Raw genomic sequence first — 23,447 nt, 5'->3', positions numbered from 1 at the left:
CAGGGACCCATGAGAGACTCTGGACCTGGCAGCAGCATGAGGAGGCGGTATATAGGGGCCTATGACAGATTAGGGGCCTGGCAGCAGCTATGGGAGGCCCGTAATCTGCCAGCACCCTATGTCAAAAAATTCTACACACCAGCAGTGTGTGAGGAGACCTGAAAGTGGCACATGGCAGAGTGTGGCGATGGAGACAGCAGCAATGGGAGGCCGTACAGGGACCCATGACAGACTCTGGACCTGGCAGCAGCATGAGGAGGCGGTATATAGGGGCCTATGGCAGATTAGGGGCCTGGCAGCAGCTATGGGAGGCCCATAATCTGCCAGCACCCTATGTCAAAAAATTCTACACACCAGCAGTGTGTGAGGAGACCTGAAAGTGGCACATGGCAGAGTGTGGCAATGGAGACAGCAGCAATGGGAGGCCGTACAGGGAGCCATGACAGACTCTGGACCTGGCAGCAGCATGAGGAGGCGGTATATAGGGGCCCATGGCAGATTAGGGGCCTGGCAGCAGCAATGGGAGGCCCGTAATCTGCCAACACCCTATGTCAAAAAATTCTACACACCAGCAGTGTGTGAGGAGACCTGAAAGTGGCACATGGCAGAGTGTGGCGATGGAGACAGCAGCAATGGGAGGCCGTACAGGGACCCATGAGAGACTCTGGACCTGGCAGCAGCATGAGGAGGCGGTATATAGGGGCCCATGGCAGATTAGGGGCCTGGCAGCAGCTATGGGAGGCCCGTAATCTGCCAGCACCCTATGTCAAAAAATTCAACACACCAGCAGTGTGTGAGGAGACCTGAAAGTGGCACATGGCAGAGTGTGGCGATGGAGACAGCAGCAATGGGAGGCCGTACAGGGACCCATGACAGACTCTGGACCTGGCAGCAGCATGAGGAGGCGGTATATAGGGGCCTATGGCAGATTAGGGGCCTGGCAGCAGCTATGGGAGGCCCATAATCTGCCAGCACCCTATGTCAAAAAATTCTACACACCAGCAGTGTGTGAGGAGACCTGAAAGTGGCACATGGCAGAGTGTGGCGATGGAGACAGCAGCAATGGGAGGCCGTACAGGGACCCATGACAGACTCTGGACCTGGCAGCAGCATGAGGAGGCGGTATATAGGGGCCCATGGCAGATTAGGGGCCTGGCAGCAGCTATGGGAGGCCCGTAATCTGCCAGCACCCTATGTCAAAAAATTCAACACACCAGCAGTGTGTGAGGAGACCTGAAAGTGGCACATGGCAGAGTGTGGCGATGGAGACAGCAGCAATGGGAGGCCGTACAGGGACCCATGACAGACTCTGGACCTGGCAGCAGCATGAGGAGGCGGTATATAGGGGCCTATGGCAGATTAGGGGCCTGGCAGCAGCTATGGGAGGCCCATAATCTGCCAGCACCCTATGTCAAAAAATTCTACACACCAGCAGTGTGTGAGGAGACCTGAAAGTGGCACATGGCAGAGTGTGGCGATGGAGACAGCAGCAATGGGAGGCCGTACAGGGACCCATGACAGACTCTGGACCTGGCAGCAGCATGAGGAGGCGGTATATAGGGGCCCATGGCAGATTAGGGGCCTGGCAGCAGCAATGGGAGGCCCGTAATCTGCCAACACCCTATGTCAAAAAATTCTACACACCAGCAGTGTGTGAGGAGACCTGAAAGTGGCACATGGCAGAGTGTGGCGATGGAGACAGCAGCAATGGGAGGCCGTACAGGGACCCATGAGAGACTCTGGACCTGGCAGCAGCATGAGGAGGTGGTATATAGGGGCCCATGGCAGATTAGGGGCCTGGCAGCAGCTATGGGAGGCCCGTAATCTGCCAGCACCCTATGTCAAAAAATTCAACACACCAGCAGTGTGTGAGGAGACCTGAAAGTGGCACATGGCAGAGTGTGGCGATGGAGACAGCAGCAATGGGAGGCCGTACAGGGACCCATGACAGACTCTGGACCTGGCAGCAGCATGAGGAGGCGGTATATAGGGGCCTATGGCAGATTAGGGGCCTGGCAGCAGCTATGGGAGGCCCATAATCTGCCAGCACCCTATGTCAAAAAAATTCTACACACCAGCAGTGTGTGAGGAGACCTGAAAGTGGCACATGGCAGAGTGTGGCGATGGAGACAGCAGCAATGGGAGGCCGTACAGGGACCCATGACAGACTCTGGACCTGGCAGCAGCATGAGGAGGCGGTATATAGGGGCCCATGGCAGATTAGGGGCCTGGCAGCAGCTATGGGAGGCCCGTAATCTGCCAGCACCCTATGTCAAAAAATTCAACACACCAGCAGTGTGTGAGGAGACCTGAAAGTGGCACATGGCAGAGTGTGGCGATGGAGACAGCAGCAATGGGAGGCCGTACAGGGACCCATGAGAGACTCTGGACCTGGCAGCAGCATGAGGAGGCGGTATATAGGGGCCTATGGCAGATTATGGGCCTGGCAGCAGCTATGGGAGGCCCGTAATCTGCCAGCACCCTATGTCAAAAAATTCTACACACCAGCAGTGTGTGAGACCTGAAAGTGGCACATGGCAGAGTGTGGCGATGGAGACAGCAGCAATGGGAGGCCGTACAGGGACCCATGACAGACTCTGGACCTGGCAGCAGCATGAGGAGGCGGTATATAGGGGCCCATGGCAGATTAGGGGCCTGGCAGCAGCTATGGGAGGCCCATAATCTGCCAGCACCCTATGTCAAAAAATTCTACACACCAGCAGTGTGTGAGGAGACCTGAAAGTGGCACATGGCAGAGTGTGGAGATGGAGACAGCAGCAATGGGAGGCCGTACAGGGACCCATGACAGACTCTGGACCTGGCAGCAGCATGAGGAGGCGGTATATAGGGGCCCATGGCAGATTAGGGGCCTGGCAGCAGCAATGGGAGGCCCGTAATCTGCCAACACCCTATGTCAAAAAATTCTACACACCAGCAGTGTGTGAGGAGACCTGAAAGTGGCACATGGCAGAGTGTGGCGATGGAGACAGCAGCAATGGGAGGCCGTACAGGGACCCATGAGAGACTCTGGACCTGGCAGCAGCATGAGGAGGCGGTATATAGGGGCCCATGGCAGATTAGGGGCCTGGCAGCAGCTATGGGAGGCCCGTAATCTGCCAGCACCCTATGTCAAAAAATTCTACACACCAGCAGTGTGTGAGGAGACCTGAAAGTGGCACATGGCAGAGTGTGGCGATGGAGACAGCAGCAATGGGAGGCTGTACAGGGACCCATGAGAGACTCTGGACCTGGCAGCAGCATGAGGAGGCGGTATATAGGGGCCTATGGCAGATTAGGGGCCTGGCAGCAGCTATGGGAGGCCCGTAATGTGCCAGCACCCTATGTCAAAAAATTCAACACACCAGCAGTGTGTGAGGAGACCTGAAAGTGGCACATGGCAGAGTGTGGCGATGGAGACAGCAGCAATGGGAGGCCGTACAGGGACCCATGACAGACTCTGGACCTGGCAGCAGCATGAGGAGGCGGTATATAGGGGCCTATGGCAGATTAGGGGCCTGGCAGCAGCTATGGGAGGCCCGTAATCTGCCAGCACCCTATGTCAAAAAATTCTACACACCAGCAGTGTGTGAGGAGACCTGAAAGTGGCACATGGCAGAGTGTGGCGATGGAGACAGCAGCAATGGGAGGCCGTACAGGGACCCATGACAGACTCTGGACCTGGCAGCAGCATGAGGAGGCGGTATATAGGGGCCTATGGCAGATTAGGGGCCTGGCAGCAGCTATGGGAGGCCCGTAATCTGCCAGCACCCTATGTCAAAAAATTCTACACACCAGCAGTGTGTGAGACCTGAAAGTGGCACATGGCAGAGTGTGGCGATGGAGACAGCAGCAATGGGAGGCCGTACAGGGACCCATGACAGACTCTGGACCTGGCAGCAGCATGAGGAGGCGGTATATAGGGGCCTATGGCAGATTAGGGGCCTGGCAGCAGCTATGGGAGGCCCGTAATCTGCCAGCACCCTATGTCAAAAAATTCAACACACCAGCAGTGTGTGAGGAGACCTGAAAGTGGCACATGGCAGAGTGTGGCGATGGAGACAGAAGCAATGGGAGGCCGTACAGGGACCCATGAGAGACTCTGGACCTGGCAGCAGCATGAGGAAGCGGTATATAGGGGCCTATGGCAGATTAGGGGCCTGGCAGCAGCTATAGGAGGCCCATAATCTGCCAGCACCCTATGTCAAAAAATTCAACACACCAGCAGTGTGAGGAGACCTGAAAGTGGCACATGGCATGAGACACTGTGGACCTGGCAGCAGCATGAGGAGGCGGTATATAGGGGCCCATGGCAGATTAGGGGCCTGGCAGCAGCTATGGGAGGCCCGTAATCTGCCAGCACCCTATGTCAAAAAATTCTACACACCAGCAGTGTGTGAGGAGACCTGAAAGTGGCACATGGCAGAGTGTGGCGATGGAGACAGCAGCAATGGGAGGCCGTACAGGGACCCATGAGAGACTCTGGACCTGGCAGCAGCATGAGGAGGCGGTATATAGGGGCCTATGGCAGATTAGGGGCCTGGCAGCAGCTATGGGAGGCCCGTAATCTGCCAGCACCCTATGTCAAAAAATTCTACACACCAGCAGTGTGTGAGACCTGAAAGTGGCACATGGCAGAGTGTGGCGATGGAGACAGCAGCAATGGGAGGCCGTACAGGGACCCATGACAGACTCTGGACCTGGCAGCAGCATGAGGAGGCAGTATATAGGGGCCTATGGCAGATTAGGGGCCTGGCAGCAGCTATGGGAGGCCCGTAATCTGCCAGCACCCTATGTCAAAAAATTCAACACACCAGCAGTGTGAGGAGACCTGAAAGTGGCACATGGCATGAGACACTGTGGACCTGGCAGCAGCATGAGGAGGCGGTATATAGGGGCCCATGGCAGATTAGGGGCCTGGCAGCAGCTATGGGAGGCCCGTAATCTGCCAGCACCCTATGTCAAAAAATTCTACACACCAGCAGTGTGTGAGGAGACCTGAAAGTGGCACATGGCAGAGTGTGGCGATGGAGACAGCAGCAATGGGAGGCCGTACAGGGACCCATGAGAGACTCTGGACCTGGCAGCAGCATGAGGAGGCGGTATATAGGGGCCTATGGCAGATTAGGGGCCTGGCAGCAGCTATGGGAGGCCCGTAATCTGCCAGCACCCTATGTCAAAAAATTCAACACACCAGCAGTGTGTGAGGAGACCTGAAAGTGGCACATGGCAGAGTGTGGCGATGGAGACAGCAGCAATGGTAGGCCGTACAGGGACCCATGACAGACTCTGGACCTGGCAGCAGCATGAGGAGGCGGTATATAGGGGCCCATGGCAGATTAGGGGCCTGGCAGCAGCTATGGGAGGCCCGTAATCTGCCAGCACCCTATGTCAAAAAATTCAACACACCAGCAGTGTGTGAGGAGACCTGAAAGTGGCACATGGCAGAGTGTGGCGATGGAGACAGCAGCAATGGGAGGCCGTACAGGGACCCATGAGAGACTCTGGACCTGGCAGCAGCATGAGGAGGCGGTATATAGGGGCCTATGGCAGATTAGGGGCCTGGCAGCAGCTATGGGAGGCCCGTAATCTGCCAGCACCCTATGTCAAAAAATTCAACACACCAGCAGTGTGTGAGGAGACCTGAAAGTGGCACATGGCAGAGTGTGGCGATGGAGACAGCAGCAATGGGAGGCCGTACAGGGACCCATGAGAGACTCTGGACCTGGCAGCAGCATGAGGAAGCGGTATATAGGGGCCTATGGCAGATTAGGGGCCTGGCAGCAGCTATAGGAGGCCCATAATCTGCCAACACCCTATGTCAAAAAATTCAACACACCAGCAGTGTGAGGAGACCTGAAAGTGGCACATGGCATGAGACACTGTGGACCTGGCAGCAGCATGAGGAGGCGGTATATAGGGGCCCATGGCAGATTAGGGGCCTGGCAGCAGCTATGGGAGGCCCGTAATCTGCCAGCACCCTATGTCAAAAAATTCTAAACACCAGCAGTGTGTGAGGAGACCTGAAAGTGGCACATGGCAGAGTGTGGCGATGGAGACAGCAGCAATGGGAGGCCGTACAGGGACCCATGAGAGACTCTGGACCTGGCAGCAGCATGAGGAGGCGGTATATAGGGGCCTATGGCAGATTAGGGGCCTGGCAGCAGCTATGGGAGGCCCGTAATCTGCCAGCACCCTATGTCAAAAAATTCAACACACCAGCAGTGTGTGAGGAGACCTGAAAGTGGCACATGGCAGAGTGTGGCGATGGAGACAGCAGCAATGGGAGGCCGTACAGGGACTCATGAGAGACTCTGGACCTGGCAGCAGCATGAGGAAGCGGTATATAGGGGCCTATGGCAGATTAGGGGCCTGGCAGCAGCTATGGGAGGCCCATAATCTGCCAGCACCCTATGTCAAAAAATTCAACACACCAGCAGTGTGTGAGGAGACCTGAAAGTGGCACATGGCAGAGTGTGGCGATGGAGACAGCAGCAATGGGAGGCCGTACAGGGACCCATGAGAGACTCTGGACCTGGCAGCAGCATGAGGAAGCGGTATATAGGGGCCTATGGCAGATTAGGGGCCTGGCAGCAGCTATAGGAGGCCCATAATCTGCCAGCACCCTATGTCAAAAAATTCAACACACCAGCAGTGTGTGAGGAGACCTCAAAGTGGCACATGTTTGAGGCATGATTCATGGCGGATTTAGTCAGTTGTGTCAACAACTGGTGGTTTGAAATCCAGACTAATCCACGCCTGATTCATTTTCACAAACGTGACTCTCTCCACACTTTGGGTGGACAGTCGTGTCCTCCGCGGAGTTACAATACCTCCTGCCGCACTAAACACGCGCTCCAATGCCACGCTACTGGCCGGGCATGACAGCCTTTCAAGGGCAAATTCAGCTAGTTGGGGCCAAAGGTCAAGTTTCGTTGCCCAGTAGTCAAGGGGATTGTCTACCTCGGTTGGCAGGGTGCTGTCCAAGTAGGCCCAAGCCTGTTGTTTGAGGTCCTGCTCCAGGTCCACCTGATGCTGCTGCTGCTGCTGCTGCTGCGGCTGGTTAGTAGTTTCCTCACTGCGCTGGTGAAGAAAGCTACTCATCATCGACTGCAGACTGAGGCAGCCGCTGCTGGTGGAGCTGCCACTGCTCCTACCACCCCACCCCTCCCCTGCTGCCATGGCAGCGGAACGCGAGCGCACAGGGCCCACAGTGTCTGAGGATGGACGTTGGCGCACAAAGGCAGAGACCAACTGACTACATAGGTGGTTTTTATAGTACGTTATTTTGGCCTCCCTCTCAGCAGGTGTGAAAAAGGCCACCATTTTGGAACGGTAGCGAGGGTCCAACAAGGTGGACAGCCAAAAGTCATCCCTCTGTCTGATGGTTATTATTCGGCTGTCGCTACGCAAGCAACCGACCATGCTATGGGCCATTTGTGCCAAGGAATGCGAGGGACTCCCTGCCTCCATCTCCACAGCATACTGCCACGGTGCGTCTGGGTCCTCTGTCTCCTCCTCCTCCTCCTCTACCAGATGCTCCTGCTCCTCCACTCCTGTCCGCTGAGTGGAAAAACCACCCATTTCACTCAATAATTCCTGAGCACCAATGTCCTCCTCTACCTCCTCCTCTTCTTCCTGTCCTGCCCCCACAGGGGTCATGTGGCGTTGAGATCTGTGCGCCACGTCTACCGCACCCTGACCAGCCATTGTTAACAGCATTTGTTCAAGGACGTGCAACAGAGGAATGACGTCGTTCATCCCATAGTCCTGCCGACTCACGAATAGCGTGGCCTCCTCAAAGGGCCTGAGCAAGCGGCAGGTGTCACGCATGAGCTGCCAATGGCTGACATCGAAGTTACACAGGGGAGTACCTTTATCCGCTTGTAACATCAGGAAATCGGTGATGGCCTTTCGCTGTTCGTAAAGGCGGTCTAACATGTGTAGGGTTGAATTCCACCTTGTTGCAACGTCGCAGATCAGGCGATGCTGTGGAATTCCGTTCTGCCGCTGCAGCTCAAGGAGGGTGTGCTTTGCGGTGTAGGAATGGCTGAAATGCATGCAAAGTTTACGTGACATTTTAAGGATGTCTTGCAGTGGGATGGTGGATTTTAAGAACCGCTTGACAACCAGATTGAACACGTGAGCCATGCATGGCGCATGGCACAACCTTCCTTGACGCAGAGCAGACACCATGTTCTTTCCGTTGTCGGTCAACATGGTTCCGATTTTCAGTTTGCGCGGAGACAGCCATCTGTCGATTTCTCTGTTCATTACACTCAGAAGTTCCTCCCCTGTGTGACTACGTTCGCCAAGGCATACCAGGTGCAGAACAGCGTGACACCGTTGCGCCCTGCACATGTGATATGCCGGTCGGGTAATGGGACTTGGCACGGGGGTGGCGGCTGAGGACACGGCGGAAGAAGAGGTGGTAGAGGCGGACATCTTTGCCGGACCAAGGATGTGCAAACGTGGAGGCAAAAGCGGCGTGACCTGTCCAAGTTGCTGGTGCGGCTGTGACGGCACCACGTTCACCCAGTGGGCCGTAAATGACATGTACTGTCCCTGACCATAGTTACAGCTCCACACGTCGGCGCTGCCGTGCACTTTGGCAGAGACCGACATGCTCAAAGACTGGCCCACCATGTCTTCTACATGTGAATGCAGGGCTGGCACTGCCTTTTTGGCGAAGAAATGACGGCTTGGCACTCTCCACCGCGGCGCGGCACAAGCCATCATTTCTCTGAAAGGTGCTGAGTCCACCACTTGGAAAGGGAGGGACTGCAGCACCAGCAACTTGGACAGGAGGACGTTCAGCTTTTGCACCGTCGGGTGCGTGCTCGCAAACTGTTGTCTCTTGGAAACGGATTCCAAGAAAGACTGCTGACGGAATCCGTGAAGAGGAGTAGCAGGAGAAGGAGCATCTGAACGAGCGGAAGATGCCAACGAGCGACAACTCCCCTCAGCAGAGGTGTTGGAGCCTTGACTGGCTGATGGAGGGCGATTGACGTCGGGTGACGGAGCAAGTAACGGAGCGGGTGATGGAGCGGGGGCTGGGGCGGGCAGAACCGCCGTATCTTTATCACGGTTTTCCCAGGCCACCAAATGGCGACGCTGCATATGCTGCCGCAACGCTGTAGTCCCAACATGGGCCCCCTGGCCACGCTTGACTTTCTGGCCACATAGTCGACATACGGCTACGTTTACTTCCTCGGGCGGCTTGACGAAAAATTGCCACACCGCCGAGTAGGAAACTTTGCCCCCGATACTCCTCACTGGCTGACTGCTGCTTCCTCCGTGCACACCGGCACCACTACTGGCCGTGGTGGTAGGCTGCAGTGGAGCTGGTGCTCTACTCCGTGGCCGTTTGGCTCCACTGACACTGCTGCGACCCTGCTGCTGTCTCCTGGGCAACCCACCGACTGTTTCGCTCGCTGCCAAGCTGCCACCCTCTTCTCCTGATGATGCGGAAGAAATTGCCTGATGACGACGAGGCTGCCAAGTGCGATCAACCTCCTCATCATCAAGTAGGGTCTCCGCCTCACTACTAGCCCCCTCGGCTGCGTCTGGGTCAGGAGACAGACCTGTCTCTAGACCGGCTACCGAGCCACTCTCCTCGCCACTACTTCTTCGCCTGGCTGCTGAAAAGGCGGATGTCTCCCCCCGTTCCTGACCGCCCTCTGTTAGCTCTTCCTCACTGTACAGTGGGGCTGAGCCCACAGCATGCGATACTTCGCTTGGTGAGGGAACACCAAAGGACAGGGGCAGGTAGAGGACACGTGATTTCAGTGGGCTTGGTCCCGGGCCATGCCAACTAACGGTTGTGTCTGACGTACCCACCGACCGTTGGCTGTAGGTGTCAGAGGTGACCTGGGAAGAGGAAGACGACCGAGCCAACCAATCGACGACGGCAGGGTTGTCGGTGGAGACACGACCGCTGGATGACACCGGGAGCACTGGCCTCTGGCTGCGAATAGTGCTGCCTCGACCCCTTCCTCTGCTGCCACGTCTGCTCGCTCCTAAAACATTGCCTCCTCTGCCACTCCTCTGCATGTTGTCTGACATACTCTTTAATTAAACGATTATGTGTCCCTGAGTAACAATTCTGTGTCCCTGAGTAACAATTCTGTGTCTGTGCGAGTAACAATTCTGTGGCCCTAAGTAACAGTTCTGTGGCCCTCAGTAACAATTCTGTGTCCCTGATTAACGTTTCTGTGGCCCCAAGTAACAGTTCTGTGGCCCTCAGTAACAATTCTGTGTCTGTGCGAGTAACAATTCTGTGTCTGTGCGAGAAACAATTCTGTGGCCCTAAGTAACAGTTCTGTGGCCCTCAGTAACAGTTCTGTTTCCCTGAGTAACAATTCTGTGTCTGTGCGAGTAAGAATTCTGTGTCTGTGCGAGTAACAATTCTGTGGCCCTAAGTAACAGTTCTTTGGCCCTCAGTAACAGTTCTGTGGCCCTGAGTAACAATTCTGTGTCTGTGCGAGTAACAATTCTGTGTCTGTGCGAGTAACAATTCTGTGGCCCTAAGTAACGGTTCTGTGGCCCTCAGTAACAGTTCTGTGTCCCTGTGTAACAATTCTGTGTCTGTGCGAGTAACAATTCTGTGGCCCTAAGTAACAGTTCTGTGGCCCTCAGTAACAATTCTGTGTCCCTGATTAACGTTTCTGTGGCCCCAAGTAACAGTTCTGTGGCCCTCAGTAACAATTCTGTGTCTGTGCGAGTAACAATTCTGTGTCTGTGCGAGTAACAATTCTGTGGCCCTAAGTAACGGTTCTGTGGCCCTCAGTAACAGTTCTGTGTCCCTGTGTAACAATTCTGTGTCTGTGCGAGTAACAATTCTGTGGCCCTAAGTAACAGTTCTGTGGCCCTCAGTAACAGTTCTGTGTCTGTGCGAGTAACAATTCTGTGTCTGTGCGAGTAACAATTCTGTGGCCCTAAGTAACAGTTCTGTGGCCTTCAGTAACAATTCTGTGTCTGTGCGAGTAACAATTCTGTGTCTGTGCGAGTAACAATTCTGTGGCCCTAAGTAAAGTTTCTGTGGCCCTAAGTAACAATTCTCTGGCACTCAGTAACAATTCTGTCTGTCCCTGAGTAACAATTCTCTGGCACTCAGTAACAATTCTGTCTGTCCCTGAGTAAAAATTCTGTGGCCCTAAGTAAAGTTTCTGGGGCCCTGAGTAACAATTCTCTGGCACTCCGTAACAATTCTGTCTGTCCCTGAGTAACAATTCTCTGGCACTCAGTAACAATTCTGTCTGTCCCTGAGTAAAAATTCTCTGGCCCTAAGTAAAGTTTCTGTGGCCCTGAGTAACAATTCTCTGGCACTCCGTAACAATTCTGTCTGTCCCTGAGTAACAATTCTCTGGCACTCAGTAACAATTCTGTCTGTCCCTGAGTAAAAATTCTGTGGCCCTAATTAAAGTTTCTGTGGCCCTAAGTAACAATTCTCTGGCACTCAGTAACAATTCTGTCTGTCCCTGAGTAACAATTCTCTGGCACTCGGTAACAATTCTGTCTGTCCCTGAGTAACAATTCTCTGGCACTCAGTAACAATTCTGTCTGTCCCTGAGTAAAAATTCTGTGGCCCTAATTAAAGTTTCTGTGGCCCTAAGTAACAATTCTCTGGCACTCAGTAACAATTCTGTCTGTCCCTGAGTAACAATTCTCTGGCACTCCGTAACAATTCTGTCTGTCCCTGAGTAACAATTCTCTGGCACTCAGTAACAATTCTGTCTGTCCCTGAGTAAAAATTCTGTGGCCCTAAGTAAAGTTTCTGTGGCCCTGAGTAACAATTCTCTGGCACTCCGTAACAATTCTGTCTGTCCCTGAGTATGAATTCTGTGGCCCTAACTAGCGTTTCTTTGTCCCTAAGTAACAGTTCTGTGGCCCTGAGTAACAATTCTGTGTCTGTGCGAGTAACAATTCTGTGGCCCTAAGTAACAGTTCTGTGGCCCTCAGTAACAGTTCTGTGTCTGTGCGAGTAACAATTCTGTGTCTGTGCGAGTAACAATTCTGTGGCCCTAAGTAAAGTTTCTGTGGCCCTCAGTAACAGTTCTGTGTCTGTGCGAGTAACAATTCTGTGTCTGTGCGAGTAACAATTCTGTGGCCCTAAGTAAAGTTTCTGTGGCCCTAAGTAACAATTCTCTGGCACTCAGTAACAATTCTGTCTGTCCCTGAGTAACAATTCTCTGGCACTCAGTAACAATTCTGTCTGTCCCTGAGTAAAAATTCTGTGGCCCTAATTAAAGTTTCTGTGGCCCTAAGTAACAATTCTCTGGCACTCCGTAACAATTCTGTCTGTCCCTGAGTAACAATTCTGTGGCCCTAATAACGTTTCTGTGGCCCTAAGTAACAATTCTCTGGCACTGAGTAACAATTCTGTCTGTCCCTGATTATGAATTCTGTGGCCCTAACTAGCGTTTCTTTGTCCCTAAATAACGATTCTGTGGCCCTCATTAACAAGTCTGTGTCCCTGAGTAATGGTTCTCTGTCCCTAAGTAACTTTTCTCTGTCCCCAATTATCGTTTCTGTGGCCCTAACTCTGTCCCTGTCCTTATACAGAGCGGTCTGCCTCTGTTCAATAACTGCAGGCAAATGAAGAATTCCAAAATGGCCGCTATTTATAGCTCGACCATTACACAGTGCTGGCTGGCTGGCTGCTGATTGGCTGATGCGATCACATGTAGTTGAGGAATGCATTATGGGTCAGCGCGCCTTGTCTGCGCGCCTTCCCAGACATCCCCGCTCCGTCGCCGCACATGTCAGCCGCCATTTTCTGAAAAATTTCGATTCGCGCGTCCGAATTAGGCTATTTTTCGGATTCGGCACGAATCGAAATTTTTCCGATATTCGACTCCAATTCCACTTCGGATACTTCGATTCGCTCATCTCTAATTTTAATGTTTTCACGGGCTCTATTAAGTGTGGAATCTTTCAGCTGTTCTGTACAAAAATCCTCTTTTCTGACCTCTAAGTCAGGCACCACATTCTGTCCACTCTCACTACAGCCAGCGATCATCTCTTGTTCCATATCCTCAGTGTCTGGGGTTGGATCCAACTCCTCCTGCTCCCCAGCCATTACAGAGAAAGGGAAAAGATCTATGCCTTCCTCGGACACACCCACAGTTTCCACTTCCACTCTGCAGTCAAAGGGGTCAGGAGTGCGTTCAGGCGTTTCAGGTGTTTCCCCAGCAGGGGGAGCTCTGTCCTCCTGACACCTCTCCTTGTCCCATAACCTCCAGAAATGGGGAAAATCTCTCCCCACTATGGCTTCATGAAGCAGAGAGGGCACCACTCCCACTGAATGGGTCACCGGGCCCCAGGGAGTATCAATCTCCACTATAGCAGTCTGGTAATTACATGTATCACTATGAATACAAATAACGCCAATCGTGCTAGGGTGTAAGCTTGCAGGGTTTACCAAATCACTTTTAACTAAGGTCACAACACTACCCGAGTCTAGCAGAGCAGTTACTGGCTTTTCATCAATTGCGATCACACACATTTGCTTTTCCATGCGTTTCTGACATGCTGCAGTACATACCACCTGTGCAAACAGAGACATGCGTTTTCCTAAATAAGCATTTTCACATTGCATAGGTTCATCATTTAAAGGACAGTTTGCAGCAATATGACCTAACGCATGACACCGATAACATTTTTTATGTTCAGTACCTAAACCTCTAAACGGCTTTGGGGACCTTCCTGACCTATTTGGCCAGTCTCTAGGTCCTAAGCCTACAGTCTCATTATCTGACACAATAGTCTTATCATTCTTCCCTGAGCCTTTGACCCATGGAACAGTCTTACCGGATCCTCCGGATAGTTTTCCACCCCTAGTGACCTTGGGGTACGGCCCAGGTGAGTGCCAAAAGTCCTCAGCGGCTGCATATCTCTCCACCAGGTCCACCAGCTCATTTGCAGATTTAGGGTCTCCATGGCCAACCCACTTCCTCAAAGTGGCAGGGAGCGCACGTAAATATTGGTCCATGACCACACGTTCCACAATCTGAGGGCCTGACAATACCTCTGGCTGGAGCCACTTCTTGGTGAGATGTATCAAATCAAACATCTGGGATCTGGGTGGTTTGTCAGCCCTGTAATGCCACTGATGCACCCGTTGAGCCCGGACTGCAATGGTGACGCCCAGGCGTGCAAGGACCTCAGCCTTCAGTTTCTCATAGTCCTGGGCATCCCCTGGTTCCAGGTCATAATAGGCTTTTTGGGATTCACCCGTCAGAAATGGTGCAAGCAGTCCTGCCCATTGCACTTTTTGCCATCCTTCCCGAACAGCAACCCTTTCAAAAGTTGTGAGATAGGCCTCCACATCATCCGCAGGTGTCAACTTTTGCAAAAAATGGCTGGCCCGCGCCATTTTCTGCTCCACTGGCAGCGGATCTGCAGATTCCTTCTTTAATTCCAATAGGTGTTGGGCTATCTGCTTAAGGAGCTCTCGGTCTGCTTGTTGGGCTTCATGTTGTGCTTGTTGGGCTTCATGTTGTGCTTGTTGGGCTTCCGACAACCGGCAATTCGCATCCCGTTGTGCTGCGTTGGCCTGCAGCAAGGCTCTTATAACTTCCTCCATCTTCCCACTTGCTCAGGAAGTTGCCCACCAAATCCACCATATGTGGGGTTAGCTCAGGTGGGGGATCTCCTTCCCTGGGAAAAAGGTAGACCGCACAGCAGGCTTTTGTCAAAATCTGACTGGTTGTCAGTTTTATTAAAAGGTTTGCAAAAATATCAAAATAAACAAAACATCAAAATAAACCCTTGCCATCCAGGCACTAACTAAACAGGAGACTTTTCCTCTCTCAGAAGTGAAGGGCTTCTCCCTGTCACCCAAACAAAACAAAAGCAAACCTTTTCTTGTAGGACACACACACACACACACACACACACACACACACACACACACACACACACACACACACACACACACACACACACACACACACACACACACACACACACACACACACACACACACACACACACACACACACACACACACACACACACACACACACACACACACACACACACACACACACACACACACACACACACACACACACACACACACACACACACACACACACACACACACACACACACACACACACACACACACACACACACCTCTCTCAGAATCCCAGGCCACGAGCAACTCCTTGCTCCAGCCCTGCCTCCTTTATACCACCTGTTGGTGGTTATCAGTGGAGCACAAACTCCGGTCCGGAACCACCTCTGCCATTGTGGGCCCGAAAACCCGGAGTGGACTCCACCTTACACCTCACAGTATGACCTCATGCGAGGTGACACATATCATCCATTCATCACTTTGCCGTTCATACTGTCACTATATATACTGTATATATGTGTGATTTTGTATTTCTGGGTAGGGGGGCGTTTGATCCGTGTGTGCGCCCTACCCACGCTGCCGTTGGCGGCTTTAGCTGCTGATCACTGCGTCCCAGCCGGTGATTCCCCGCTCCAGCACGTTGCTTTGTATAGCTCTACCAGCAGAGCAAAAAAAGCAGCATGCTCACATAGTAAAGCACACACCCAGCACACAGCAAAACACACACAGCACACAGTTAACCCTTTGATCACCCCAGATGTTAACCCCTTCCTGCCCAGTGCAATTAGTACAGTGTCAGTGCTTTTTATTAACACAGATCACTGTAGTAGTGTTAATGGGAATGTCAGTGACAGTTCCCCCCAGTGTCAGAATTCCCGCCACAGTCCCGCAGACCCGTTATGAGTTGCTGATCTCTGATATATATATATATATATATATATATATATATATATATATATATATTCCAGTATATACTGTATATCGCCATTCATAGATGCTATAACTTTCACGTAAACCAATTAATTTACACGCATTGAGATTTTTTTTAGCAAAGACATGTAGCAGAATACATTTTGGCCTACATTTATGATGAAATTAGATTTTTACTGTTTTTTTACTGGACATGTTTAATAGCAAAAAGTAAAAAAATATAGTTTTTTTTCTCAAAATTGTTGGTCTTATTTTGTTTACAGCACAAAAAATAAAACATGCATAGGCGATCAAAGAAAGCTCCATTTGTGGGAATAAAGGACATAAATTAAATTTAGGTGCAACATTGCATGACCACACAATTTTCCGTTAAAGTTACACAGCACAGTATCGCACAAAATGGCCTGGTCAGGAAGGGGGTAAATCTTCTGGAGGGCAGGTGGTTAAACAGTGAGTGGAGGTAGATTGAACTTCCACCTGATAGTACCTGCATAGTTACGATATGAATGTCGTTCAGCAGAGCCAACATAGGACAAATGGAGCCCCTCTGGTCCCTCAGGTAAATAACTACTGACAATGGTGACTGTTACAGCTGTGTTTGATGGTCAGTGGGAAAAACTCAACTGAACAATGTAACGGTACACTACACCCATTACCAATCCAAAGGGATTCTTCATCCACTGGGCACCAATGTAATGAGGTCCTCCTTCCCTGATCATCAGCATAAGAAGACCCTACTCCACTACCCACCAAAGTAAGGGGCCATTTCTTGGCTGATGATCAGTGTAAGTGGGCTTTCTCCATTAACCACTACATTCTTCAATCATTCTTTGTACTTCCTTTAATATTATAATATGTAAGTTATGCTTTCATTATTATTATTATTATACAGGATTTATATAGCGCCAACAATTTGCGCAGCACTTTACAAAATGAAGGTAGACATTACAGTTACAATACAATTTGGTACAAGAGTATACAGAGGGCCCGGCTCGTTAGAGCTTCCAATCTAGGAAGAAGGGTTGAGTGATACAAACGATAATAGCTGTGGGGGGGATGAGCTGATGGAGGAAATAAAAGGCAGTTTACTAGGTAGAAGCAGGATAGACTTCTTTAAAGAGAGAGGTTTTAAGGGATCGTCTAAAGGTGGACAGATTAGGAGACAGCTGGACAGATCGGGGTTTCATTATTTTATATGTCACTGGGAAATTCTTCCTCCAGTCTTAAGTTTACCTAAACAGAGCATGGTCCCCTAATCACACCCCAGTACACATATCGGTCTTTCCTTCATGAGAGACCATTCCCAGCACATCTGTAGATTAGCCTTTCCCAAGTGAGATTCCAGTATTACTTTAGTGGTACAGATTTACAAAAGATATTCTAGGGGAAAAGGAGCTAAGCTAGTAAAAAGGGTTGTTTCTGCCTTATATCCGTTTCTGTTGTTGCCTTGGTGCCCTTAGCTTGGCTGCCAATACCACCAGGCCCTGTCCTTTTTTCTTAGTATGCCTGGTAGAATTTCTAAAAAGTGACTCAGGCTCTTTTGACCCTCATAAAATCATCTGGAAGGGCTGCCAAGAGCTAAGCAAGCCATTCTGCACAATTTTGCTTCATGGGCTTCAAGTGCTGCTCTATAAAATCTTTGAGTTCAAAGTTCAACCATTTCAACTAGTTAATCATGATAATGTACTGTGTGCTGGTTATGCTTTAATTTTACCTGAGGCTCCCTGACACCAACATTTTTTTCAAGGGTACCTATTTTAAAAAAAAAGAACAATTTTTTTTCAAAATTCTATTCTACCCTCAGTAGCCTTCAATCTTTGAAAGTATCTGTGTCACTTTACTTAAATCTGGACAGTAGTGATGGGCCGAACACCCCCCTGTTCGGTTCGCAGTCAAACATTCGAACCTAATGAAAATCCATTCGACACAATACACTAAGCAGTATCTTACCACATCCAAGTATGCGGTAAGATGCTGCACAGCCACTAAAATACTGCATGACTTTTATTAGGTGACATTCTTTAATGTTTCAGCTGTCAGTGGCATTCCCCACTAACAGCTGAATGTAAAAAGAATTGCTGATAATTGAATTTTTTTTTTTTAAATGGCATGGGGTCCCCCCCATCCATACCAAGCCCTTTGGGTCTGGTATGGATTTTGAGGGGAACCCCCACACCAAATTTTTTTTTTAATGGCATGGGGTCCTCCCCAAAATCTATCCCTTATCTGAGCATGCAACCTGGCAGGTCAGGAAAGGGGAAGGAGAGCGAGCGCCCCCCCCCCACTCCTGAACCATATTAGGCCACAGGCCCGTAACATGTGGGGTGCTTTGAGGAAGGGGGGGCCTGGGATCTGGGGGCCTCCTTGCTGAAGGAGGCTTCCAGATTCTAATAAGCTCCCCGCCCGCAGACCCCCACAACCACTGGCCATGGTCGTGGGGGTCTGCAGGCGGGGGGCTTATTAGAATCTGGAAGCCTCCTTCAGCAAGGGGGCCCCCAGATCCCAGTCCCCCCATGTGAATGAGTATGGTGTACATGGTACTGCTACTCATTCACAAAAAAAAGGAAAGTGTAAAAAATGACAGAAGACAGTCTTTGACAAGTCCTTTATTACAAACAAAAATCAAAAAAAAAAGTCCCCCAAAGTAGATCCAATGTCAATCATGATGCCCGCTACCACCGCCAACCCGAAAAAGGAGAAAAAATTAACGCTCCGCTATTGACGCTGACTCCCGCCATTTAACAGCTGAGCGGTCTGATAGTTCTTAAATACTGTGATGACATCATAAGGGAACTGGGTCACACGGTTGACCTCACCGGGTGATCTAGCCCCTTGTGACATCATCATGATCTGTGATTGGCCAAAGCATTGCACCTGACCTGTGTCCAAGTGCAATACTTTGGCCAATCACAACGCACTGTTAGGGCACAGTGCAATGTGTGGCACGGCGGGCGAAGAGTCCGTCGAACGACCTTACCGTTCATGTGTTCGCCGAACACACGAACGGCCGATGTTCGAGCCCAACTTATGTTCGACTCGAACATCAAGCCCAACTCTACTGGACAGCTGTCACTGCCATGCTAGTGGTGTTCTATTCTGTCTAAGCAAGTCTGTTTATAAAATGCAAGATATAAGTAACAGGAGAAGTGGTGGATTCAAACTTAATACAAAACTCTAAAGATGTCAGCACTAGAACCAGGAATTATGGCAGAGAGCTCTGTTTCAAGAGATATAATATGCTAGTGGGTGACTTAGTCCACCAGAGTCAAGAATGTCATGGACATCAAGAGAGGCTGTATGGAGTCTGGGCTTGGATCAGATATTCATTATGATATTAGTATGGGAGCTCATAGAGGTCTATAGTGACACCTCCCATAACAACCAGTGTCTTCACACATACTGTACATACAGTAGCTCGGGTTGAGCTAACATTACTGCAGAGTTTACATACTTGTTTCTGGTAATAGGTAAACCCTACTAGGACTTTCACCAAGTTGACTGTTAAGTTTGAGGGACTGTCTTCGATATTAATAATTGATCATTCCCAGTGTTGCAGTAAGAAAAGAAAAAGTTCCAACACCCGATTATTCTGACTAAACTTTCAAGGCCTTAAAAGTATTTCAGTGAAAATGAAAATCCTCCAGTGTAGTGGCTGCATAACTTTAGAGAAAGGCAATGAGCCAATCAGAGGCAGGAAATGTTATATTTTTTTACAAGAGCTGAAAAAATAAAGTAATCACTACAGGCATAAAAGCAGCTTCCATACATGTAATGAGAATGTCATGACTAACACTGATGTATTTCTACAGGTACTCCTACTTGATCACTAAGGACACCTGGATCGAGATGTGGCCCACCGACAAAGAGTGTCAGGAGAAGCAGTATGAAAATCTCTGCAATGATCTCTCCAATATAAAAGAAAAACTACATTTACACGGCTGTTCTGCATAAGACACGCCAACATTAAACATATTGTTACTTACATAACATTATGTTGCAATTAACTAATATTAACTAAATATTACCTACAAAGACATGCTGGTAGGTTAATTGTCTTCTGTCTAAATTGTCCCTAATATGTGTATGTATGAATGTGAGTTAGGGACCTTAGATTGTACACCCCTTGAGGGTTAGGGACTGATGTGAATGTACACCGTATGTAAAGCGCTGCGTAAATTGATGGTGAAACTGTATATAATTACCTGTAATAAATAAATAAACCAAAGAATCTTTTCTTATAGAAGGGTGGCATATGTCATCAATTTCAGATAGATTTTCGATGGTACTTGCCTCTTTTATGCATCAATATGGATATCCAGCTTGTAACATGATTTCAACAATAAAAGCATGCTAAAACAATCTTTTTGCAATATACAATATTTGCCTTTATTGGATTTAAGTTGGGATGATCTTCATGATGAACTATGGATAAGGGAATAACAATAATAAAATGTTCAAACAGAAGTCCATTTATTAGTCAATTCTTACCCCTCTCGTTTTCAAAGGGTCTTGTGGCTGCTCCAGTAAAGTCAATTCCTCTGCTCCTCAGAGGTGGCGGTGGGCAGTACTTACTGCTGGACTAAATGGCACATATTTAATTATGAGTGAGCGCAGTTCTGAGTCCAGGCCAGTAAGATGATGTACCCCCAGGGGGCTAGGTCCATGACGGTCTACAGCTCAGAGGAAGTGGCTGTCATTCACCCTGGAAGGCCAGTGACACATAGCAGCAGCAAATAATTCACTGCGGATGACAGAGCCAGATTGAAGGTGGACATTGCACTAAAGCCTACTCTTTAATTGTTAATACTAATGGCATTTTGATTTTTACATGTATAAAAAAAAAATCAAAACACGAGTTCTAGTATTGCTGTAGCTCTTCCATTTATTCCACATCATATTGTGGAATGTGTGCCAATGTTCAAAAATAAAATGTGTGATTACTAGATTGTAAGCTCTAACAAGCAGGGCCCTCTGTTTCCTCTTGTACCAAATTGTATTGTAACTGTAATGTCTACCCTCATTTTGCGCAAACTGTTGGCGCTATATAAATCCTGTATTATAATAATAATAATTAATATGTCTGTATAATTTTTTGTTTTTGTGCTCGAGAAGAAGTAATTCCTTCACTTTTTTGTCTTCTTTTCTTTTAATATTAATTTTTATTTGCATTCTTTCTTTGAATTTGCATCAATTTTTATTTTCATTTTAGATCTTTTTATTTTCTTCATTTTTTTTTTCCATATTTGATCTTCATTTTTCTCTTTCTTTACCTTATTTTTTTTTATCCATGATATTAATAAATATTGACATTTTAATGATTTTCGGTGTGGGTAGCTCTTGCAAGTATCTTTTATTTTGATGACTTTATGAATCTTTTGTATTTGTATTTATCCTTTGGATCACTGCGGCTGTTCTGCTCTCTGTTTTTACATGACGACTAGTCTCTGTTGTGTGCCATAGATGTGTTGATTTGAAGGACCACCTTGGACCCACTGACATCCAATGCATAACTGATATCAACTTTTTTCATTAGGCATTAGCTGGACATGCTTTCCTTACTTGCTGTCTATTTGTTATACCACCATCTCATGATGCATACGTGCCAATTTTACTCCAGATCCCCACCTCCATGACTAAGCCCTGTGGGCATGGCAAAACATGTTGGGGTGTGGCCTGAATGGATCCAGGTTGAAGCCGAGTATTACTGACTTTATATCTGGGATGTTTTGGTGTGCGTCAGTTTAAACTTTTTTTTTTCCAGGAATGTCTGCATAGAGCTGGGATGAGCTCTTTTCTTTCTCTGCCAGCACCCAACAGTGAGAGTGGATGTTTATTTAGAGTGGTGCCCTAAGCGTAGGTATGGTCACATTAAAATGCCTGTGTTACAAACACTTCCAATGGAGACTATGGAGTGGCCAATGTTTATTGTGTAGGCATGTTCCTTCCTCTACACCATCAGGAAGCCTGCCCTAAACCATACTAAGCAGCAACCAGTGGAGTGAATGCATGTAGACAGTGTTGGGGATACAACAGCATGTACTATATAGTACTGTGTGTTAATATCACTTGACCAGTAGATGGCACTGTACACTAAGGTTACCAGTTGTGCATATCTGAAAACTTGTTGGTTCTCTCTCTTCTCTCTCTCTCATAACCAAGATGTCTGATGTTACAGTCTGCTGAAATGTTTTGTATGTTTGCAACTTAAGCCACACAAGTTCTGCCTCATCACAAGCTACTAGTGTCTTCTCTAACACATAACCAACAGGTTATGGGCCCAGCTCCAGACACTGGAAAAAGGAAAACTACAAGCAAGTAGGTGCTGCATTTACAATCCTACCAAATCCTGTGTGAGGAAACAAGAGCTGTATCCAATTCACTGAAAGATGGCAAGTGCTTCAGATATGAAGTTTACAGTAGCAAAGCTCAACAATACCAACTACCAGCTATGGAAGTTTAAGATTGAAATGCTGTTATCCAAAGATGACTTGTGGCAGGTACTAGATACACACAGACCCAATGACAACCCGGAAGAATGAAAAAGAAAAAACAGGCAAGCAAAAGCAGTCATAAGCCTGTTAGTGGAGGACGATCAACTCATTCATATAAGGAAAGAAAACACAGCTAAAGGTATGTGGACTGCATTACAAAAACTGCATGAACGTGCAAACCTAAACAGTAAACTATATCTGCTACGCAAACTGTATAAGATGAGGCTGGAAAAAGGGCAGGAAATGGGTGAACATGTGAATGCTATGCAGCCTTCCAGAATCATACAGTGCCCTTATAAATGCTCTAGAAACTAGACCGGAAACTGAACTGACGCTAGAATATGTTAAGGGAAAATTCATTGATGAATACAGCAGAAGAAAGGAAAATTTGCATAGTGAAGAGAACGAGAGACCAGAGGCAGCTCTGAAGGTGCATGAAGGCATAAGACAAAGCAAAGAAACCAGGGTATGTTTTCGCTGCAAAAAGGCCGGTCACCTGAAAAAGAACTATTCAATCTGGAAAGCTGAGCAGCGAAAGCGGGAGCTACCCACAAGAGAAAGAGCTAAAGCGGTCATGAAAGAAAATGAAAGTGCATCATGGAGTGGTAATTTTAAAGTGACTCAGAATAGTACCCCACACGGATGGTACATTGATTCAGGGGCAACAAGTCACATGACAAGCGACGAGACATTCTTCTCAGAAATTGATTTTAGTGTAAAAGATAAAGTCTTCCTAGCAAATGGGAAAAGTATTACAGCGGAAGGTAATGGTCAGGGATTTCTGAACTGCAAAACGCCATCAGGGGGCAAGCAGAGCATCCTTGTAAAGAATGTTCTATATGTTCCAAGCCTAGAAGGAAGCCTCCTATCAGTTAAAACCCTTGCAAGCAATGGACTCACTGTCCAGTTCAGAGGTAATGAATGCACAATTCAAAATGGAAAGAAAATTCTAGCAAGAGAAAGGTTAAATGAACATCTGTACAAACTCGTCACTGAAAGTGAGAAGGCTAATGCGGCAACTCATAACCCACATGACAAGTGCATCCACCTGTGGCATAGAAGACTGGGGCATCGAAACCTAGAAGCTATAAAGGACTTTACAAAGAGAGGTCTATCAGAAGACATGAAAATATTGCCTTGCCACACACTCAGCAAGTGCACGTGTT

At 48.8% G+C, this 23,447-nt stretch overlaps 1 protein-coding gene across 1 annotated transcript in view; it reads left to right on the top strand.

The window, feature by feature from the left end:
- LOC149442413 (A.superbus venom factor 1-like) overlaps positions 1 to 20,149 on the top strand; it is a 476,989-nt gene extending 456,840 nt beyond the window's left edge. The window contains exon 44 of the mRNA XM_089656130.1: positions 19,600 to 20,149. Within this exon, the coding sequence (XP_089512256.1) occupies positions 19,600 to 19,741 (142 nt within the window). The 3' untranslated portion in view covers positions 19,742 to 20,149. The remainder of the gene's footprint in view (positions 1 to 19,599) is intronic.
- Positions 20,150 to 23,447: the final 3,298 nt, after the last annotated feature.

Source organism: Staurois parvus, unplaced genomic scaffold (genome assembly GCF_062004578.1).
Source record: "Staurois parvus isolate SC_StPar_1 unplaced genomic scaffold, SC_StPar_1.0 ptg000887l, whole genome shotgun sequence".
Classification (NCBI taxonomy): Eukaryota; Metazoa; Chordata; class Amphibia; order Anura; family Ranidae; genus Staurois; species Staurois parvus.
Note: the sequence above shows the minus strand (reverse complement) of the source record. Positions and strands in the feature narration are given on the sequence as shown.